This window comes from Euphorbia lathyris, chromosome 8 (assembly GCF_963576675.1).
Source record: "Euphorbia lathyris chromosome 8, ddEupLath1.1, whole genome shotgun sequence".
NCBI classification, from domain to species: domain Eukaryota; kingdom Viridiplantae; phylum Streptophyta; class Magnoliopsida; order Malpighiales; family Euphorbiaceae; genus Euphorbia; species Euphorbia lathyris.
This window is the reverse complement of record NC_088917.1, coordinates 66,488,892-66,509,058: the sequence shown is the minus strand read 5'-3', so window position 1 is coordinate 66,509,058 and position 20,167 is coordinate 66,488,892. Positions and strand designations below refer to the sequence as shown.

The following is a 20,167-nucleotide window of genomic DNA, read 5'->3' as shown; positions in this document are numbered from 1 at the left end:
TTATGTTTATAATAAGCATTAATTATTCTAATTGAGTTTGTTAAGATAAAAAAAAGAATAATTAGATAAAAAAAGATTTATTATTATTTTTATTATAGAATTTCAGGATTTACAAAAAAAAAAGGGGTCTTGAAGTGCAAACCAATTCCAACAAGTCCACTCAAAGACAAATACCAAATAAATACACACAAAATACAAAATTATATGTAAATTCATAATTTCCTGGTGGCCAAAGCAGTGTCCACGTCCCATTGCTTGGCCACCAACAAACACATTTGTTGGCTCTCTATTTAGGTAGCCACGCCAAAGTTCCACTAAGGCTGTTGGCTCTCTATTTAGAGAGCCAAAAAGCACACAACTGAGGGGACTTCTAGTGTGGGAACTTCAGGTTCTTTCCCTCTTCACTTCTTTCTAAAACAGCAGAGGATTGTTGACACTTCTCCAAGGTAGACCATCTCCACTTCTTTTCATCTTCAGCATCTTTACTTCTGAAATCTGTAAACTTCAAGACCCTGTCAAACGAAAGGCCAGTAATAACCAAGGAGAGAATTCAACCAGATTTATCAAATAGAAACCAATATCAGCAATAACCCGTCAGAGAATCCAACCGGATTCATCAAACAGAAAAAACATAGAAAGAAGAAAGCTGGGAACACAAGTGGTCCTTGAGTAAAAAAGGGTCACAGACAAAAGAAACAAGGAAAGGAGTTCGTTTGTTCTCTTGCCTTCAGCAATAGCAAAACAGAAAAATCCAATCAGATTCATCAAACAGAAAACAAATAGACAGAAGCAAGCTAGGTGACGGACAAAAAAGGAAAAGAGGGATAAAGAAAGCATCAAGACTACCTGCGGACAAAAATCACTTTCTCAGGTGAAATTTCTTCACCAACCTACCTATATTGTCATTAAGAAACACAGTTCAGAGAATTGTTAGGGAGTTCCTATGCTATAGTGGACAAACTAACTTTTCTCTGTTGGAGTCCTGTAAATGAATGGAATGATATGCTATATTCTTTCAAATCATTTAAAGTCCTCCAACTGTGCCTTTTAAGCATTTGTAATGAAAGCATGAATAAATGGAAACATATGGCTGGTTCCTAAACTCTCAGGCAATCAAAGATATAATCCTTAACCTGAATCCTGTTAACAATTCAGAATAACTCAACTGGAATTCTCTCCATAGAATATGTTTGATTGGTGTTTAATGTAGACATCAGCACATTTAACAGTAATCTAAAAGCTCTGTTTTCACGATTGTTTCAGAAATAAAATTAGAAAAGAAACAATAACTTGAAAGTGCATTTGTTAGTCGATTCAGCAAGCACCTTAATGTTGAATACTCATTATTTTTTAAAACTCCATATCTAGAGATCATATATTTGACAACAAGGGCAAACCATGTGTTATATATTGAATGACACCATTTCACACAAGAAATAGAACATTAATATAGCTTCAGGGAATTTCCCAAATTTCATACACCTGACATAAAACCCAATCAAACAGCGAACCATATTAACCTCGTTAGCATTGTTCAAACTAAACTAACAAAAATCAACCCAAACAGCAAACCCAAAAAGTAAAACCAAAGAAACTCCAATAGAAGCCTTTTACCACAAATCAGAAAATGCAATTGACTTATCAAACAAAAAGTGGAGAATTAGAAAAACAGAGGAAAATCATACGAACAGATCGAAATATACCTAAAGAAAATCCCGCACTTGTTTCCGGAACTCCGTCGAACCGTCACCCTGCCCATCCTTTCCCTTTTACGATTCCTTTTGAGGTCCGGCGCTGCTGTCTCCTTTACTCATTCTAGATTCAAGGTCGTCGTTTGGTTATAGATATAGCCGAATCGTTAGACTAGAGAGAGAGGGGTCATCGGAATAGGGGCCTGCTAGTAGTGAGGTGACGAGAGAAAATGGACGAACCACCATCGTGAGAGAATCGGGTGTCTTGAGAGGCTGTCGTAGAGAGGAAATAGTCCGCCATGGGAGAACCCTAGAGTTCTTGTTTCCCGGAGATAGAAAAGGGCTGCTGAAACAATGAAAGGAAGGTTAGGGTTAGAAAGTAGATTAGGATGAATTCTTTTGATAACTAGATTGGAAATAGGGTCGAAATTGGTTAGGGAAAAGGCTTTTACTTAGGCTTAAGCCCAATCCGAATTAGAATTTGCTTGTCATTTTTTATCCTTTCTCATTTTTCTGATTAATTAAAATACTATAATATAAATATATTAAGTTAAGAGTTTAATTATTGATTCTGGTCAAACTATATTATTATATTTATACATTAAATGTAATAATGCAAAATTCATTATTTAGTAGCTCAAAAGTAAATAAATAAATAATTTAAAACGGTCTAATTCGTACGTCTATGCTATAGGGGTACGAAATACGTTAAAATAAAATAAATTAAAATGAAACGGCTCAATTCATACGTCTATGCTATAGGGGTATGAAAGCGGTCAAAATAAAATGAATTAAAACGAAACGGTCCATTTCACACGCCTATGTCACAAGGGTTTGAAATCGGTCTAAAATAAAGTTAATTAAAATGAAATTACTTACTTTATACGTCTATATTATAGGAGTATAAAGCCGGTCAAAATAAATAAATAATTTAGAATGGTTCAATTCGTACGTCTATGTCATAGGGGTATGAAATGGACCAAAATAAAATTAAACGACTCAATTCATATGTCTATGCTATAGGGGTATGAAAGCGGTCAAAATCAAATTAATCGAAATAAAACGGCTCCAATTTATACGTCTATGTTATAGGGGTATGAATTCGGCTAAATTAAATGGTTCAAACCTATACGCCTTTATTATAAAAAAAATATATAAAATAAAAAGAAATGAATCAGATAAATCAAGTAAGTTTAATATAAAAATCACATCTTTTAGTACCAATTTTGGGCGGGGTAGGGTGATTACTTGAAGTTTTCTTCCCTACACGTAACCGACAAACGAACTTAAAATCTCTATTTCGCAGACCTTCTTATCCATTAAAATTTACCCAATTTCGGTGTCCAATCACACCTTAATTTTGATTGGTGGCGACTCTAAAAAACAGTTTAAAAACGACAAAACTATTAATTAACCCGATCTTTAACGCCCGACGTCCGCGCCCGGAAAAATTCCGGTTGCGACAACCGGTATAGTTAGATCCGACCGAAGGTTCAGTTAGACTCGTTAAGAGTCATAAGTCTACTTGTACTAATTTTATATTCAAGACTTATACTAATTTTATATTCAAACTCTTGTAGAAATTTAATCTAATTTATACCGACTCTAATTGGCAAATACCAGTATTAATCCTTCTATTTTAATACGACAAAATAAGGTTGCTTAAACTATTTTATTAATAAAATTTAACATAATCAAAATATTCTTATTGGATTATTTTCGGTCGTTGAGATATTAATTTTAAACGACTTAGCTGTTTTTGGACTCATTATACCTTTAAACTCGTTACGCGGCTAAAAGTCTTAATACAAAATTTTACTTCGATAAATCTACGAGACAACTAGTCTAAATTTTATATTTTATTAGTAATTCATAGACGCTAAATTTTTAATCATAAATATATTAAATTAACGAGACTATCGAAACCAAACTTACTTAAAATCATACCTAGAGAATTTTGAAAATAATTTAGATATAAAATACAGTTATAAAAATAATTTAGATATAAAATACAGTTAGCGAAATGTTGTCGTCGGTCACCGAGCCACTGACAGCTGATCGGTATGTTTAACGGAAATTTAAGCAAAGTTCTTTGAAAGTTGGAATGTTTATATTGTTGATTCAAGACCCTCCAAATTTCAACGAAATTGTAGTTAGCTAGATAATATATTCTCAAAACCCTTCATCAATTTTATATATCTTTATATATATCCTCCCTCAAATTTATACAAATTTATATTAGGAACTTTTTGCATAAGAGTTATCAACTATTTTTTTAATATGACATATGGCAAAATTGAAACAATTTCATATGCCATATGTCAATGTTCCATCAAATATTAGATATGATATCCTTAATTTAGACAAGTGTTTAGATATGTGTCAAAAATATATATACCACTTTATAATATATTGCTATTATTATAATATGTATTTTTAATTAATTATTATTCATATTATATAAAATTTAAATCTTAAGTCACATTAATAAAAAAATACATTTATGCGTGCATATGCTTTTTAATTCAAAATAATATTAAATTTAGTCCTTTAATTTACAATATTTTATAAAACTTTCCCAGAACTTTTAATTTATACTTAAAGACATTAAATTAAACTCGATAAATTAAACCCGATAGTATATTTAAGTTCGTAATTAATTAACACTATAAAAATTATATTATAATATATCGAAGATTAGAATTTTAGACACGGACGTTACATTTAAGCTCCGGCTCCTTCAAGATCCTAGTTCCGCCACTAATTACTAAATAATTGAAAATGAAAGTAGCAAAAATAGAACCATATATAAAAATAATTCAAAAAAAAGATTATTATTATTATTATTATGATTATCTTATTATATTATTTTGTGTAGCTATGACTTCCTAAAAAGCGAAGACGAACAGTCCTTATAGCAATAACAATGATGGTGGATAAGTCCTTTGCAAGTACCTCTTTCAAATCTCTCATTTATTCAAACATTAGCACATTTGTTATTATTCCTCTGTATTTTGCGCTTTTTGCCCAACATTGTTTCCCACCTTCTGCAATGTGTACCCCCATTATTATATATTGTTTTGAAGAACAAAATTAGTAATGTTTATATTTATTAATTAATGCACATAGTAAAAACAAATGTGTAGAAGCTTACCGTCATTTACAAGCAGCAACATAAGAAGAATTAGAAAACATGAAACATTCTAATAAGAGAATTCATTATGTGATAGTACACATTACAATAGGCTGAATAAGGGCATTTTTTAATTTTCCAATTTTTTAAAACTAATCTTACACAAATCCATACATAATCTTGCAAATTTAACTTTAAACCATTTAAAAAAAAAAACAGTTTTCATTGAATCTAATATAATCCAAACTTTAAAAAAACAAATCTAAAACCCTTAAAATCTCACTTATTTATTTATTTCCTCTTTCTTCCTTTCATTATTACACTCATCCCTTTCTTTTTATAATCTTTTTTTTTCTTCTCTTTTTGTTCTTTTAACTTTAACAAAAATTAGTAACAAGTATAAAATAACATGATGGAGTTGGGTAAATTGAAACCTAATATAGACTCAAATTAAAACTTCAAAGTCTAGGACCCTAAACTATTAAAAATATCAATAAGCTCCCTTAACTAAATAAAAAGCACGAATGATAATAATACTAAATTTTTTAATTGTATTTAATCTATACAACTAAAATATTAATACTATCAACAAAATTTATATCAATAATTATAATAATTAATGCTTTATAATAACAAAATGTAAATTAAATAAAAAAACTCAACCTAATATATTTTGATTTTCATTTTTTACCTTGTTATATGATTTTTTTTTTTAAATAAAAGCAATAAATTTAGAATTCATAACACATAAGAGGACTAAAAAATTGAAATTAATAGAGTACAAATATAGATTTTATGTATAAAACTAGATAGCATGCAAAATTATCAGTTTAATATGCAGTGGTCTGAACGAAAGCAGATTCTTAATGTCTATTCAAATTATGTGTCTATCCAAATTTTCGTTACTATATTAATTATTACTATTATTTATTACTTATTCCTCCCTCCATTCTTTATGGGTATTGCTATATACCGCAATTTTTTTTTCACCCACCGCACTCTTTTAACATTTATGCCCTTATCATAATTTTTTTATCAAAAACCAAAACTTTTTTTTCCTCTCTTTCTCTCCCAAACCTAAAAACCCTAATTGGACGAAAATGGACCCGAGCATTCCCGAAGACCATGATTTTGTACACGAGGTAATCCTACGATATAAATTTAAATTAAAATTTTGTTTATTAATTTTTGATTTTTTTTTTAAAATGGATTTGGCCTAAACGGGCGGCACATGCCGCCCGTCCGCACGGCCGAACGGACGAACTGCCCGTTCGGCCGTGCGGACGAGCGGCATGCGCCGCTCGTTCGGCCTGCGGAACGAGCCGCGGAACGGGTGGCACGCAGCGCTCGTTCCGCCGTCGGACGAGCAGCGTGACCTGCCCGTTCCCACCTACAGTGGAACAGTCAGGCTGCCCCTTTAGGCATAATTTGCCCCATTTTTTACATTTTAACGGGGAAGCCTGTCCGTTTAGCCTATACGAGGCCCGAACAAGCTCGGAATTGTAATTTTTAACGTGCAGACTACCCGACTAAGCCTTAAATTTATATTTTTAAATTTTTACATGTATTGTTACTACCTATTATGCACCCGAATGCCATTTTTTAACATTTTTGTGCGTATTGTTAACACATATTATGCATTTTTTATATATTCAGGAACCGTTAGAAGATTGGCAACCCGACGGCATTGATTACAGTTCTCGTTTTATAACGGACACCGTTTTCCCTTCGTGTGAAGATGCGGTTACTTGGGCAAAACAGGTAGCTGTTCGAATTGGGTTTGAGATTATAATATCTTCGCATAAAAATGGTGGAAAGCAAAAGCAATTGAGATATTCACGGGGTGAACGCTACAGGGGGAAAACAGATGACGCAGGGTTAATACGAAAAACTAAAACTAAAGCGTGCAGGTGTAAATTTGAGATTAAAGCCTATCAATGGTCAGAACTTACTGGTTGGGGGATAAAGGCTAAGGCTGGATTAACTGGTCAGCACAATCATTCGTTACGTGTGTATCCAGAGGGAAGTCGGCAGATGAGCGGACTCAGTATCGCATCTAAATTAATCGTTCGTGATATGAGTTCGGCTCAAGCAAAGCCTTGTGCTATTTTAGCAGTCGTTAAAGAAAAGCATCCTAAAGACAACCCAACAATTAAACACGTCTACAACTATAGAGATAAGATGAGGAAGGATGGGTTCGAAGGTAGAGACTTGGCTAGTCAGTTCTATCATATTGCTCTCGAGAACAAGTATGCTCATTATACGCAAACTGAGGGTGATTCCAGCGTGATTACACATGTGTTTATGGCACATTCAGAATCAGTAGATTTATTCAGGACTTATCACTGGTACATCGGTATCGATTCAACGTACAAAACCAACAAGTACAAAATGCCATTTGTTGAAATTATTGGGATGACGCCTTGCAATAACAATTTCAAGATCGCATATGCCATCATTAAAGATGAGACTGAAGGAAGTTACCGTTGGGTCCTGCATTGGCTGAGGGTTTTGATTGGGTTTGATCTCAACCCGACTGTTATCGTCAGTGATAGGGAGTTGGGGTTGTTGAAACCGATTCTGGAGGTTTTCCCACACACAGCACATTTGCTATGCATCTGGCATATAAACAAGGATGTAGAAGATCGGGCGTACAAAATTATGGGAGACAAATCAATTGCCGGTAAATTCAAGAATGGAAAATGGAGAACATTAATTGAATCTTTATCCATTGCGGAGTACGAGGAAAATCTGGGCAAGATGCAGGATTCGATGAGCAGGTACCAAACTCTTATCTCGTACGTTGAGGAGACGTGGTTGGTGCATAAGGAGAAGTTTGTTGTTGCATGGATGAAAAATTTCTTACATTTTGGCAACACAACCACTTCTCGTGTGGAGAGCGAACATGCGAGTCTAAAGCAATGGCTCAATACAGCCACAGGATCGCTGGATACGGTATGGCAGAAGGTTCATAAGCAGATAGAAGCCTAAACAACTAATATCAGGTATTTTCAATAGGTTCTATTGGAAGATGTTTGTATTCTTATCATGTATTTGTAAATCTCAGTCAACTGATAGTATGTTTATGTTCTTATTAGGTACATGCTTGAGCAGTCTAGGCTTCGTAAAGGAGTCTTTTACTCCGGATTCCCCTTTAACTACCTGGTATGCAAAGTCTCACACTACTGCATGCAACTGATCAATGTTGAGTTAGCTCGCATGAGAAGTTTGAGCCATGAAGTGAATGCGCGTTGTGGATGTGTATTGAGAACCTCTCATCAGATACCATGTGCATGCGAGATCAAACAAGCTTATGATTCTGGCGATATGATCAGTGTTGAGAGGGTTCATGTGTTCTGGAGAACACTTTTGATTAATTATGGTCAGACTCATGAAACTGAAGGGTGTCATGATCAGACAGAGGATCAGAGATATTTTAAATCCTTAGTCGACCAGGTCTCTAAAGGTGACCCAGCCTTATTGCGAAACATTTCAATACTTATACATGATCAACTACACCTTGATCAAGCACATTACACCGAACCTGATGTGAAAATTAACGTTCGAGGATGACCGAAGGCGGGTAAATCTACAAAACGTATGCCTAGTGCCTGGGAGTACAACAAAACTCGGCGTGGACGTGCTCGTTCTAGTAGTTCGTTTATGAGCCATGGTAGAAGTGGTAGGAAAAGCTCTTCATCATCTGTCCATAATTTTGCATCCTCAGGTAATACAGTTTTGCAATATCTAATTCATTTACACTTAACATAAGTTATGTGCGGTTTACAATATCTTATTTCACTCAATGCAGATGGAAATACATATAAAGTTAATGATTTCGTTCATTCTGACAAAATAATTGGGATCATTAAGCCCTATGTTGAAACATATTGCGACGTAGTCGGTGGTGGAAATTGTGGCTTCCGTGTTGTTTCTTCCTACATTTTTGGCACCGAAGAGAAGTGGCAATCAGTTAGGCATCACCTTAGGAATGAAGTAATTGCTAACTGTTTTTGGTATGAATCTGTGTTAATTGACGGTGTTGATGCAGCAATTAATAGAATCAGTTGGGACGGTGGAGCTTGTTCGCAGGAGCATTGGATGCTCGCTTATAATGACTTGTTTCTGATTGCTACATTGTACAATGCTGCTGTAATGTTTTTCGGTTACCTGGGTGGAAATAACTCTAGTTTTTGTGGTACTGTTTTACCAGTGTATGCCCCTTCCACTGCTACAAGACCAGAACGAGAGATCTTCATAGCTCATTTGGGTACGCACTGTCGCCACTATATTCGTTTAAATTTATCTCCTAATTTTCCAGTCCCCCATGTACTAGAATGGTGGAAACAACACCATGAACGTAGCGTTGAAGGGTGGGATCGCATTTATGCAGCTAGGACAACACAATGGACAAGACTGGTTCAACTTAGATCCAGTTAGGTTTATATGCGTTACAGGTTGGTTCTGATTGATTCTGGATAACAAACAGTTGCTGTTTTGATTCAGTTTTGTTCAGTCGAGTTACAGGTTGTGTCTGTATTAGGTCTATATTGATTCTGTATTGATTCAGGGTTTATATGCGTTATAGGTTGATTCTGATTGATTCTGGATAACAAACAGTTGCTGTTTTGATTCAGTTTTGTTCAGTCGAGTTACAGGTTGTGTCTGTATTAGGTCTGTATTGATTCTTTATTGATTCAGTTAGGTTTATATGCGTTATAGGTTGATTCTGATTGATTCTGGATAACAAACAGTTGCTGTTTTGATTCAGTTTTGTTCAGTCAAGTTACAGGTTGTGTATGTATTAGGTCTGTATTGATTCTGTATTGATTCAGTTAGGTTTATATGCGTTACAGGTTGATTTTGATTGATTCTAGATAACAAACCGTTGCTGTTTTGATTCAGTTTTGTTCAGTCGAGTTACAGGTTGTGTCTGTATTAGGTCTGTATTGATTCTATTAGGTTTATATGCGTTACAGGTTGATTTTGATTGACTCTGGATAACAAATGGTAATAAACAACGTACTTATAACATTAAAGTACTAAAATATAAAGTACATATTAAAAATATTATCTAAATGCCAACGACAATATACTTATAATAAAAAGTACTAAAAATACAACCACAAATCACTTGGCCGAATTCCAAGCATCCAAAATCTGGTCGTACGACTGTTGCCACTCAGCCGCAACATCCTCATCAAGAAGGTTCATCGCGGCTAATGCACCTTCTCCCCAGTTAGCCCAACGGCTAACCCACTAGCAAAAAAAAAAAACCCAAAATGAATAAATATCATTTATTTTAATATAATTTGATAATTGTAAATAAATTGATTAAAAATTAAATTACTTACCACTTCGCTATTCGAGCGATTATGAATAACCGGTCCGGGTGCAGGCATATCCGATAGTAGCTGAGGGTGTGAATGCAGGTAGTACCACGGCATGTACTGCTCCTCACAGTCCGAAGGAGTCCGTGCAAGAGTGAACCGAGACAATATAAGCATGCCCGCCTCAGGAAACGAGGTCCAAAAATCCTCCGCCATGTCAGCGGGCACTTCTACCCGATACTTCAAGCTGGACCAAGGACGTACGGACTTCAACGGCCTCAAGATCGGTCGGGGTATGGTCTGCACGTAACCTAGCTAGCGAAGGCATCTCCCCGGTATGTACGGCTCGATCACATCCCTGTAACGTATCTATCCGGCGTATATCTTCCTACGGGTATGCGTAATGACATCAGGACCATACGGTATCCACATCACCTACAGATGTATACAACAACATTAACATACAAATAATACAAGTAAATGAATTTGGTTTATTTAATTAAATTTAAATTGTACCTCATCAGCAGTCAATCTATCAAGCCGGACGCGATATGATCTCAGTCGATCCCCACTCTTCTCCAACGGTATAGATGGCCACATGCAAGCCCTCGGTGTCGCTGGATCCAATGTGACTCCCTCCCGCTGAGGCCTGAATCACGGGAAGTACTCATAAATCCATGCCTGAAGCAGTGTCAGACAACTCGTGATCTGCCCGCAGTCTCCTCTACTAGCAATACCTAGATGACGGTATAGATATGCTAGTGCAGCTGAGCCCCACGAGAGTCCAATGGCTCCAGATACAGAGTCCTGTACCTCCAACAGACAAGAAGGTCGAATGCGGTCCCCACTCTTATCCACGAACAATGTGCAACCGAGCATCAGAAACGTCTAAGCAGTAGCCTGTGCATCAGGAATCCGATCTCCTTGACAATAATCCAGGACAGAAGCCGCTTGTATACCACCATTACTGTAGTGACCCTTCTGCAACTCCGCCCGAGTCATACCAAACAGCTCCATCACACAAGACTGAAGCTCCTCAACACTCGCATCAGCAGTCACCATAGCCCCATCGATGGGGATGCGCAAAATCTACCACACATCATGCAACATAATGCTCATCTCACCAAACATCATATGAAATGATGACGTGTCTGGCTACCACCGCTCCACAAAAGCCGCAATCAGGGGCACATCGATGTGGCCATACATGATATTAGGTAAATGGGACAATCCAGTTGACTCTATACGCTTCTGGATCTGCTGAGAAGCACCACCGTACCATACACACAGCTTCCCATAATATACTGATCGTGTCTGACACCTGAGGAGGCCCCTATCCTGCCCGCTCCAGATAGCATTGGAAATATGTCCCAAGAAGCTCGGGATCACAAGACCATCAGATGGACCCCCAGGAACCGGGGTCTTCACGATCCAGTCATCCTCTCCATCACTCCTCGAGCGCTTGCTGCTACCTGAAATTACAGTAAATTCATTTATTATATTCGTATATTTTATAATAATCACGAATAAATCACATAATAATAATTAAATTTAAATTTCTCACCCGAAGACGATCCTACTGTAGAAGCAAAATGTCTATCACGACCCCCTCGGTATGGTCTTAGTAGGTACTCGCATAGAGGATGAACTCTGAGGAGGCATAGAGTCATCTCCTTCCATCTCCACAGCATCCGCCATCTCCTCAGGCTGTGCCCTCTAGGCATCCCCCATCAATATCTACTCTGTCCGTTGCTCCGCCCATTCCCTCCGGGCAGAGGCACTCACAACACGTGACCTTGTATGTCTCTGTCCAGAACGGGCCTCAACAATATCAGCCTGTAAAACCAAAAACATTTTACATATATAAGCAAATAACGCATTTTTATTTAAATATACTCAATTTCTCATTTTTCGGTTTTTTTAATAATTTGGCATTGCCATAGGCCGGGTCGAACGAAGTTATTTAAAAAAAACAAAATTCCGGACTCATTGTCCAACAGTCGGACGGTTGCGGCGCTCGTGTCGGCCATAGGGCCGACCTGGTACGTTCGTTCCACCGTACGGTGTGCGCCTATCGTTCCACCATACAGTGGAACAAGAGCGCCGTTTCCAGCACGGGTGGAACGGGCAGTTCGTCCGTTCCACCCGTGGTGGAAACGGCACGGTCCGTCCATTTAGGCTACATTCATACGGGTTCCGCCTCCAATTCGGAGGCGGAACCTGTGATTTCGGAGTAATTTAAAAAAAAACCTTACCGGAGCATTCATGAAGCCTTTACCCGCTCCTGCCTTTGGCGGCATGTCGTTTTAGGTCGGGTTTTTTGAAAATCCAAAAAGTTAGAGAGGATTTGAGAGTTTGGAGTTTAAATTATGAGGAGGGCAAAATTGTCAAAAAAGTGCGGTAGAAAGTATAACCTTTGCGGTATATAGCAGCCCACTTCTTTATTAGAAGACATTTTAGTCTTATCCACGGAAAACAAGGCACAACTCATCATGCTTTTAAATGTCAAATTAACCCTTATTTAACTTCTTTTATAACTCAAATTCCTATGCTGTTTTCTTTCTCTCTCTCCGATTGTAATTACTCTAAACGTTTAAAATAACTAGAGTATTATCGATCATTGGTCTAATTCTTAAAAAATCTTATGGCGCCATTAGTTTTAAGTTAATTTTTTTGTTATGCTTTACAATTTCTCCCCCCTAAATATTTCATTCAAAATTTTGAATATGAACTTAGAGCAGTTTATAAATGTGGAAGGAAGGCAAAGGAATAACATAGGTATTCTTCAACAATGGTTTCTGCTAATTTTTTTTATTCGATTTAAACAGTGAGCCTAACAAAGATGAAGATGAACTGCATATACCGGACTTAAATTTAGAACCATATTTGGACAAAAGACTAAAAAATAGTTAAGAACGTCATATATAAAAGAATTGCAAATCCACTCTAAAACGTCTTCTAATAAAGAACGGAGGGAGTACTAATTAATGTTAGCTCAAGTTACTAAACTTGAGTAATTATCTCTTTAATATTATTGCCTATTCAAAATTTTGTCTGTTCAAATTCCTATTAGTATCTTCAAATCCGATTTTTTTTTTTATAAAGAATCTTAGTTAATTTTCAATGTCTATACCAAAATTTTTTTATGCAAGTAAAGGTATAGTAATAATAAATTCATATACAGTAAAACCTCTATATAGGAATACTCTATATAAGAATAACCTCCAATTTGTTATAAAAAATTTCGGTCCCAACTTGGGCCGGTTATAAATAAGAATAACTTCCCAAATGTTAATTGTTATACATAATCCAAGTCCCACCTTTAGAAACTATACCTCTATATAGGAATAATTATGTAAATAATGTATATATGTATTAAGGATTTAAACAAAATTTATTAAAAAATTTAAAAATTATTGAGATTAAATATGAGTTGGCACACAAATTCCAACTTTAACTATAAATTCTTACTATTTTCCCATAAAACTCTTTTCTTTATGTATTGGAAACTAAACTCAAAACTCTTCCAATTCTTTAGGTATTGGAAATAAAACTCGTAGACTTGATATGCTAAACATTAAATTTATAAACTTTAAGTGTTGATTTTTTTTTGGGTACCAAACTCTATATAAGAATAACCTCCCAATTGTTATACAAATTGTCCGATCCCAAACGTATTCCTATATAGAGGTTTTACTGTATATAAGATTTTATTTGATCAGCTTTCTTAATTATTAAGATTTTATACTTATTTTACCTTTATACCTTGTTATATGATTTTTTTTTAAATAAAAGTAACAAATTTAGAATTCATGACACATAAGAGGACTAAAAAAATTGAAATTAATAAAGTACAAATATAGGTTTTATATATAAAACTAGATAGCATGCAAAATTATCAGACCAATATACAGTGGTATGAACAAAAGCAAATTCTTAGACGTTGTTTGTTTGGGGAAAAATATTCTGCAGGAAAATATTTTTCTAATTTTCCAGTGTTTGTTTGGGCAGAAAAATAAGTCAAAGGAAAATAAGTGGTAAGTCAATTGAAAAAAAATGAAGAAATAAGGGAAAATGTTTTACCATTTTCAAAAGGTTAAAACATTTTCCCCAGAACATACGCGTTTAGAGAAAAATGGTGAAAACGTTAAAAAATGTAAAAATATAAAAATATGAAACACGAAAAAACATGAATAACGTGAAAATGTTACAAAACACGAGAATATAAAAAAAACCCGAAAAAAACATGAAAATGTGAACAAACGTGAAAAACACAAAAACGCAAAAAAAAAAAGCAAACACTTGAAAAAGCACAAAACATGAACAACATGAAAAGTGAGAAAATATGAATCATACAAAAACGTGAAAAATAAAAAAAATACAAAAACGTGAAAAAATACGAAAAATGTTAAAACACAAAAACGTGACAATGAGTGAAAAACGCGATAAACATGAAAAGACAAAAAATGCAAACAAAACACGAAAACGTAAAAAATACGAAAACATGAAAAAATGAAAAAGTAACAAAATACGAAAAATAAAAAACGTGAAAAAAAAGAAAATGTGAAAAAGGAAAAAACCAAAAAACTAAACGTGAAAACACGAAAAAATGCAAAAAAACACAATAACGTTAACAACACGAGAAAATGTACAAAAAAAAATATAGAAAATGTGAAAATGTGAAATAAACGTTTTTCGTGTTTTTAACATTATCTTTTTCACATTTTCGTGTTTTTCCACTTTTTTCATGTTTTTAATATTTTCTTTTACTTTTCGTGATTTTCGCATTTTTACACTTTTTGTGTTTTTAATAAGTTTTCACTTTTTTTTGTGTGTTTTTTCACATTTTTAGTGGTTGGAAAATATTTTCCAGTGTTGTTTTCAAACATAGAAAATATTTTATTTTCATACACAATATTTTCGCTGCATAAAATTTTACAAAGCACAATATTTTTTTGAGAAAATTACATATAAAATCAGATTAGAAATTTTTATTATACTTTTGTAAAATATACGGTTTTTTTTTTTAGTTTGAAAAAACTAAAAAAACTATGAGTTTCACCGTGTAAAGCCACTCTTTTTTTAAAAAAATACATGCTAAAACCACTTCTTTTTTTTTTTTTTTTAAAGAATGCTAAAACCACTTTTATTATTCAACTACTTGACATTTTAAAAAATTCTTTATAAACATGAGATAGTTATAAATATTTCAACTAATAATGATGAATGTGTAACTTACCCAATTTTTTTTCCAAACGGGCCCAAGTTTTGGCCCTTTTTAAGCACTAGCTATTCACATCCTTGCCGTGATTTCGAGCCCCAAATCCTTCCTTCACCTTCTGCCTGTCTCCTCCACAGCTCCGGCCGTTTCTCTAATCCTCTTTCCTTCACCAATCTGTCTCTGGCTTCTCTTTCCCTTTCTCTAATTCTCATTATTACAAACATCAAACCATAAGCCCATTAAGCAATTTGGATGGATCTTTCAGAAATTGGTAAAAATCTAGGTGTTTCAGAATCAAATCACCTAAATCGGAAAGCCGCATAGCTCCGGAACCTCTGTTTCATACAGTTCGACATCTCAATTCGTAAGTTAGATTCATCTTCCAATTTAATTAATCTGCTTAGAAATCATCGCCACATGATATCGGTATTGGGTTTATAGTTTATGAGATAGTGGAATCTTAATTGGGTTTGTTCTGTAGGACAAATTTGGATATTTGAGAATTAGGAATTCAGTTTGGATATGTTAGGCTCATAATTCCTTTGGTGAAGAATGGTTTATCATTGTGTTTCCTATCAATTTTCCTTTTGGTTTCGTCAACTGTATGACATATTTTTAGCATTACTAGTAATGTGATGCTTGTTGTGTGTTTGTCAAAATTGATGAGTAGCAGATGCTGAAATTAGTGCATATATACTAAATTTCTCCATTAATAACACTGAATGATTCCTTTGGTTTTCTCTATTATTAGCAATATCAGTTGTATTTCTTCATGTTAGTGCTTTTTGGTCTGTGGTTGAATTTGAGGTTTTTGATTCAAAGTGTTTTTGATCCTGAAACAGTGCATATATCACTTGATGAAAGAACAGGTGCCCTGTTTGAAATCATCTTTTCAAATTGAATGATTTTGAGCTTTTTGATTTAAAGTGTTTTTGGGATTATGAACAGGGTCCGGATTCGTTTCTTACAATTTATACTTATATGATCAGTGCTTCTATCAAGTTGCCTTCTTATTATATTGCCGGAGTTGTGGTTGCTTTTTATGTGAGTAATACGATTCAGTTTATTTATTAGGATTCCATAGCATAAGTAATTAATTGGACTGATGAAGTTGCAATTTTTGTATTATTAACAGATGTCAAATGGTGACATATTTGAGAAAAATCAAAATGAAATCGATTTTGAGTTCTTGGGGTAATATAAGAGGCAATATTGGAGGATTTAGACTAATGTTTATGGTAATGGAAGCACCAGCATTGGCAGAGAAGAAAGATACAGTCTCTGGTTCAATCCATCTGATAATTATCATCAGTACAACATTCTCTAGATTGATTCTCAGATCATGTATGTGTTTTCCCCAATTTTACATTTGATACTTTAGATATTAGTTCAATTTGACAGCTAATTAGTGGGTGTACTTTATGATTAACTAATAATGTTGTACAGTAGGAATTTAGGGGCTTTGATGTTGATACATGTATTGTAGGATAGAGAGCATAGGTTACTTGTTTTAGGTGATTAGTACTGAAAAAGTTGTCTCCTCTTTTTCCTCTAGTTTCATGCCCATGTTTTATCAAAACCAGTTTTCCCGTTTTAGTTATAGGTATCATTTGGTTTATCCTTTTGTTTGATTACTCAGAAAGGGTGAATACGATTTCTTAGATTTTGGTTTTTAATTACCACATCTTTTCTTTACATCATCAATCTATTGAACAAAACATCTGTGTAAAACATTTTAGAATCTTGTTACTTTGGTTCAAACTTAGTATTTTTTCTTGCTAATTGGAAGAGAATGGTTTTGATGGCAGTGTAAGACAAATCATACTACAAGAAGTTTGAAATTCTGTTGGTTTTCTGCTTCTGGTAACCATTAAATCATGTGTTTTGGCCTTTAGAATTTGCTTGATTCTTGTTCTCTCTATTCCTAGCTAAATTTTCTAGGGAGCTTTGGTTTTTCTTGCTGTGAAATCTGGATTCATAAAGAACGTTGACAAAGCTGCTCAGTTTCAAAAAGTGCAGTGGAAAAGACCTTAGCATGTGGCCTTTCTATTGTGTAACTTCTAATTGTTACATTTTCTAGGGAGTTTTGGTTTTTCTTGCTGCGAAATCTGGATTCATAAAGAAGGTTGACGAAGTTGCTCAGTTTCAAAACAATATCATGTGTGTCGAGATGCTTATAGTTTGGTGGTCATTTCTTAGCATTTCTTTACAAAGAGTATGTTGGTGCATTTGGTAGTCACAATATTGCTTCTTTGTTTGTATGGTTACTGATGCCAACAACTTATATGTCGATTTTGCAGTTTGCACAGACTTATCATAATTATGTGCTCTACAACCATAGCGATGAAGATGGGGAAACACAGAACTATCATTCACGCACCTTCATACCAACTGGTCATGAGATGGATGCTATTAGGAGAAACAAGCTTATGTTTGACAACAAGTTGGTTGAAATTCAACTTTCCAGTCAGTCTACTTTGAGTGCAAGCACACCCAAACATATCAATCAAGCGTCTGGTTCTGTTCCGGATGCAATGAAGTCTTCGTTGCTTGCGGATGCTTCAGAATTTGTACATGTTCCATACTATATGTCGCTTATCGATATGGACTTGTCTGGTTACGTTGCTAAAGTACCTACTGTAAATGATTCTGGGATTAGGTGAGAATGAAATTATAGAGAATCTGCAGTACATAAAGGAATATGAGTTCTTTTCTCGCCTATTTCGAAGGAGTATCTTATGCAATCGATACGTGCTGATTTAGAAACCTTTGCGCTCTCTCCCCTCTCTTTACATTGTAAGGCTTATTTGTCTCTATTGCCATCTAATTTGTAGATATGAAATTTATTCTTGTGATACTTGAGATAGGTAGTTTCATAATGAGAATTTGGTTATTCATACGTTATTCTTCCCTTGATCATTTCTATGGCTGTTTTGTGTCTGTTAGAAAGAAGAAATTGGGTTAGATCCTTTTTTGTCAAATGCACTAGTATCGTCTATTTTCAACAGAAACTGAAACTGAAACAGACACCCGGAAACTTTATTTTTAAGAAAATTTAGCTAGGAAGTGGTAATGGAAACAGAAAAGAAACAGAAAAGAACAGAAAATCCAATTGTATGTATAATGTACCTCATACGTTAGGTAGGGCGTCTTATGTTTGAAATTGCTCTTGCTAATCTGTTTATGTCTGTATGTGCAGTACTATCAGAATTTTATCTGATAACCTGTTCTAAACTTGAAAAGGCTCTGGATTAGTACGAGGTTTGCAAAAGAAGGAAAGAGAAGTGACGCAAGAAGAATTTGAATCACCAAGGAGAAGTAGTTGACGCTTACAATTCAGTTAAGAAAAAAAAGTGATAATCATGCACTCTTTTTGTATTCTTTGATGAGCTTCATGATAAATAATAATTAAGTTATTTTTGTAATTATTGATATATTTTTGGATAATTATTATTAATATTTTATATTTTTGTAATTATTGCGTTGCGAGCTTTTGGTCGCTTATTTATGAAAATTTCGTTATACTAAGGACATAATAATATACAAGTGTTGCAATTTAAAGGCAATAATGTAGCTGCGAAATGTCATTGTATTTGGGACGTAATGGGTTTTTATGTAGTCAAATGTAGACATTTTTTTCTAAATGCCGTCAATTTGGAGATGCAATTAAATTAAAGTGTCGTGGTTTTTAAGACGTTATTAATATTTTCTAAAACAAAATAACGACATAACAAATTTCATGTGTTGTGAATTTTGCGACGTTTTATTAAGACGTAGTGGAAATTTCTGAAATTAAATTAAATAATATAAAATAAATCATGATGCTAAAAATGTAAGCGATGGAAACATCACGACTTTTGTGTGCATTATGTCGTCGGACTGAATTTACACATACAATGTTTTATGTGTCGTTAAAATTAACGACACACGATTTAATGACGCTTGCGGTGACGCTTTGAAAAGCATGGGTAAGCATTTAGGGACACCAAAAAGCGTCGTTAAACCTTAAATTTTAGTGTCGTTGTAGGCCATTTTTTGTAGTGGTTTAGGGCTTATTTGTTCTAAATAAGCAATTTGAGGAGTTATTTGCTCCGATTGAGCAATTTGAGGGGTTATTTAATCCAAATAAGCAAGTTGAGGGGTTAGTTGTCACAAGTCTAAGTTCGGAGGGTCAGTTGCAGTATTGGAACAACTTGAGGGGCTGGAAAGATATTAAGCCTTACTATTTTAATTAGACATGTTCAAGGGCCTGCCGACCCGCTCTTTATGAATTAGGTTTGGACATGTATATTTTATGCTTGGCCCGGCCCGATCCAGGTCCGTTCACGACCGCACATAAAATGGGTTGGGGTTTGGGATTTGTCTAAAACTCCCAAGCTCGGCCATTCCGACCCGTCCTTATATTATATGTTTTTATCATTATTTTATTGAAAAAGTAATTCATATTTGATATATTAAAATTTGTTAGAGAATATAACTCAAAAAATATAATGCATATGATACATCACGTACGATCTATGCATTTTTTTTAAATACAAAATAAAATCTTGCATACCATTAATATTTCATAAAACGGTATAAAAAATATAAAAACAAGTCTATATTTAATTAAAGGGTAAATTCTAAAATAAATCATGTGGTTTGTTTAAAAAAAAAAAAAGGATCGTGGTATACGCCGTTATAAGAATTACGGAAAATAACTTAACACCGTTTAACTTGATGACGTGGCAAAGGGTAAAATGGCCCGAATTTGAAGAAGAAGAAGAATCCCCCAACAAATTCAGGCCATTTT

General features: G+C 34.5%; 1 protein-coding gene and 2 long non-coding RNA genes across 6 annotated transcripts; 2 read left to right on the top strand and 1 right to left on the bottom strand.

Annotated features, from left to right (window-relative positions):
* Positions 1 to 61: 61 nt before the first annotated feature.
* On the bottom strand, positions 62 to 2,116 carry LOC136202961 (uncharacterized). The gene is made up of 2 exons (XR_010674685.1): positions 1,704 to 2,116; positions 62 to 512 (listed from the first exon to the last, which is right to left on the bottom strand). It is a non-coding gene; the product is annotated as an uncharacterized lncRNA (long non-coding RNA).
* LOC136202960 (protein FAR-RED ELONGATED HYPOCOTYL 3-like) lies at positions 508 to 9,641 on the top strand. Of its 4 annotated transcripts, none has more exons than XM_065993980.1 (4): positions 508 to 871; positions 6,481 to 7,829; positions 7,923 to 8,551; positions 8,636 to 9,641. In XM_065993980.1, the coding sequence occupies exons 3-4, from the start codon at positions 8,425 to 8,427 to the stop codon at positions 9,262 to 9,264; spliced, it is 756 nt and encodes a 251-aa protein (XP_065850052.1). In that variant the 5' UTR covers positions 508 to 871; positions 6,481 to 7,829; positions 7,923 to 8,424; the 3' UTR covers positions 9,265 to 9,641. The 4 variants fall into 3 exon arrangements, 2 of the variants coding, with proteins under 2 accessions (XP_065850052.1, XP_065850051.1); XM_065993979.1 differs by lacking the exon at positions 8,636 to 9,641 and having other exon boundaries at positions 7,923 to 8,620; XR_010674683.1 differs by lacking the exons at positions 6,481 to 7,829; positions 7,923 to 8,551; positions 8,636 to 9,641 and adding an exon at positions 4,570 to 5,148.
* Positions 9,642 to 15,445: 5,804 nt separating this feature from the next.
* LOC136201917 (uncharacterized) lies at positions 15,446 to 18,850 on the top strand. Its single transcript, XR_010674185.1, has 4 exons — positions 15,446 to 15,739; positions 16,511 to 16,719; positions 17,676 to 18,171; positions 18,575 to 18,850. It is a non-coding gene; the product is annotated as an uncharacterized lncRNA (long non-coding RNA).
* Positions 18,851 to 20,167: the final 1,317 nt, after the last annotated feature.

Excerpts from the sequence above, each read along its gene's own strand:
- LOC136202960 (XM_065993979.1), top strand. The coding sequence starts at position 6,859 with ATGAGCGGACTCAGTATCGCATCTAAATTAATCGTTCGTGATATGAGT.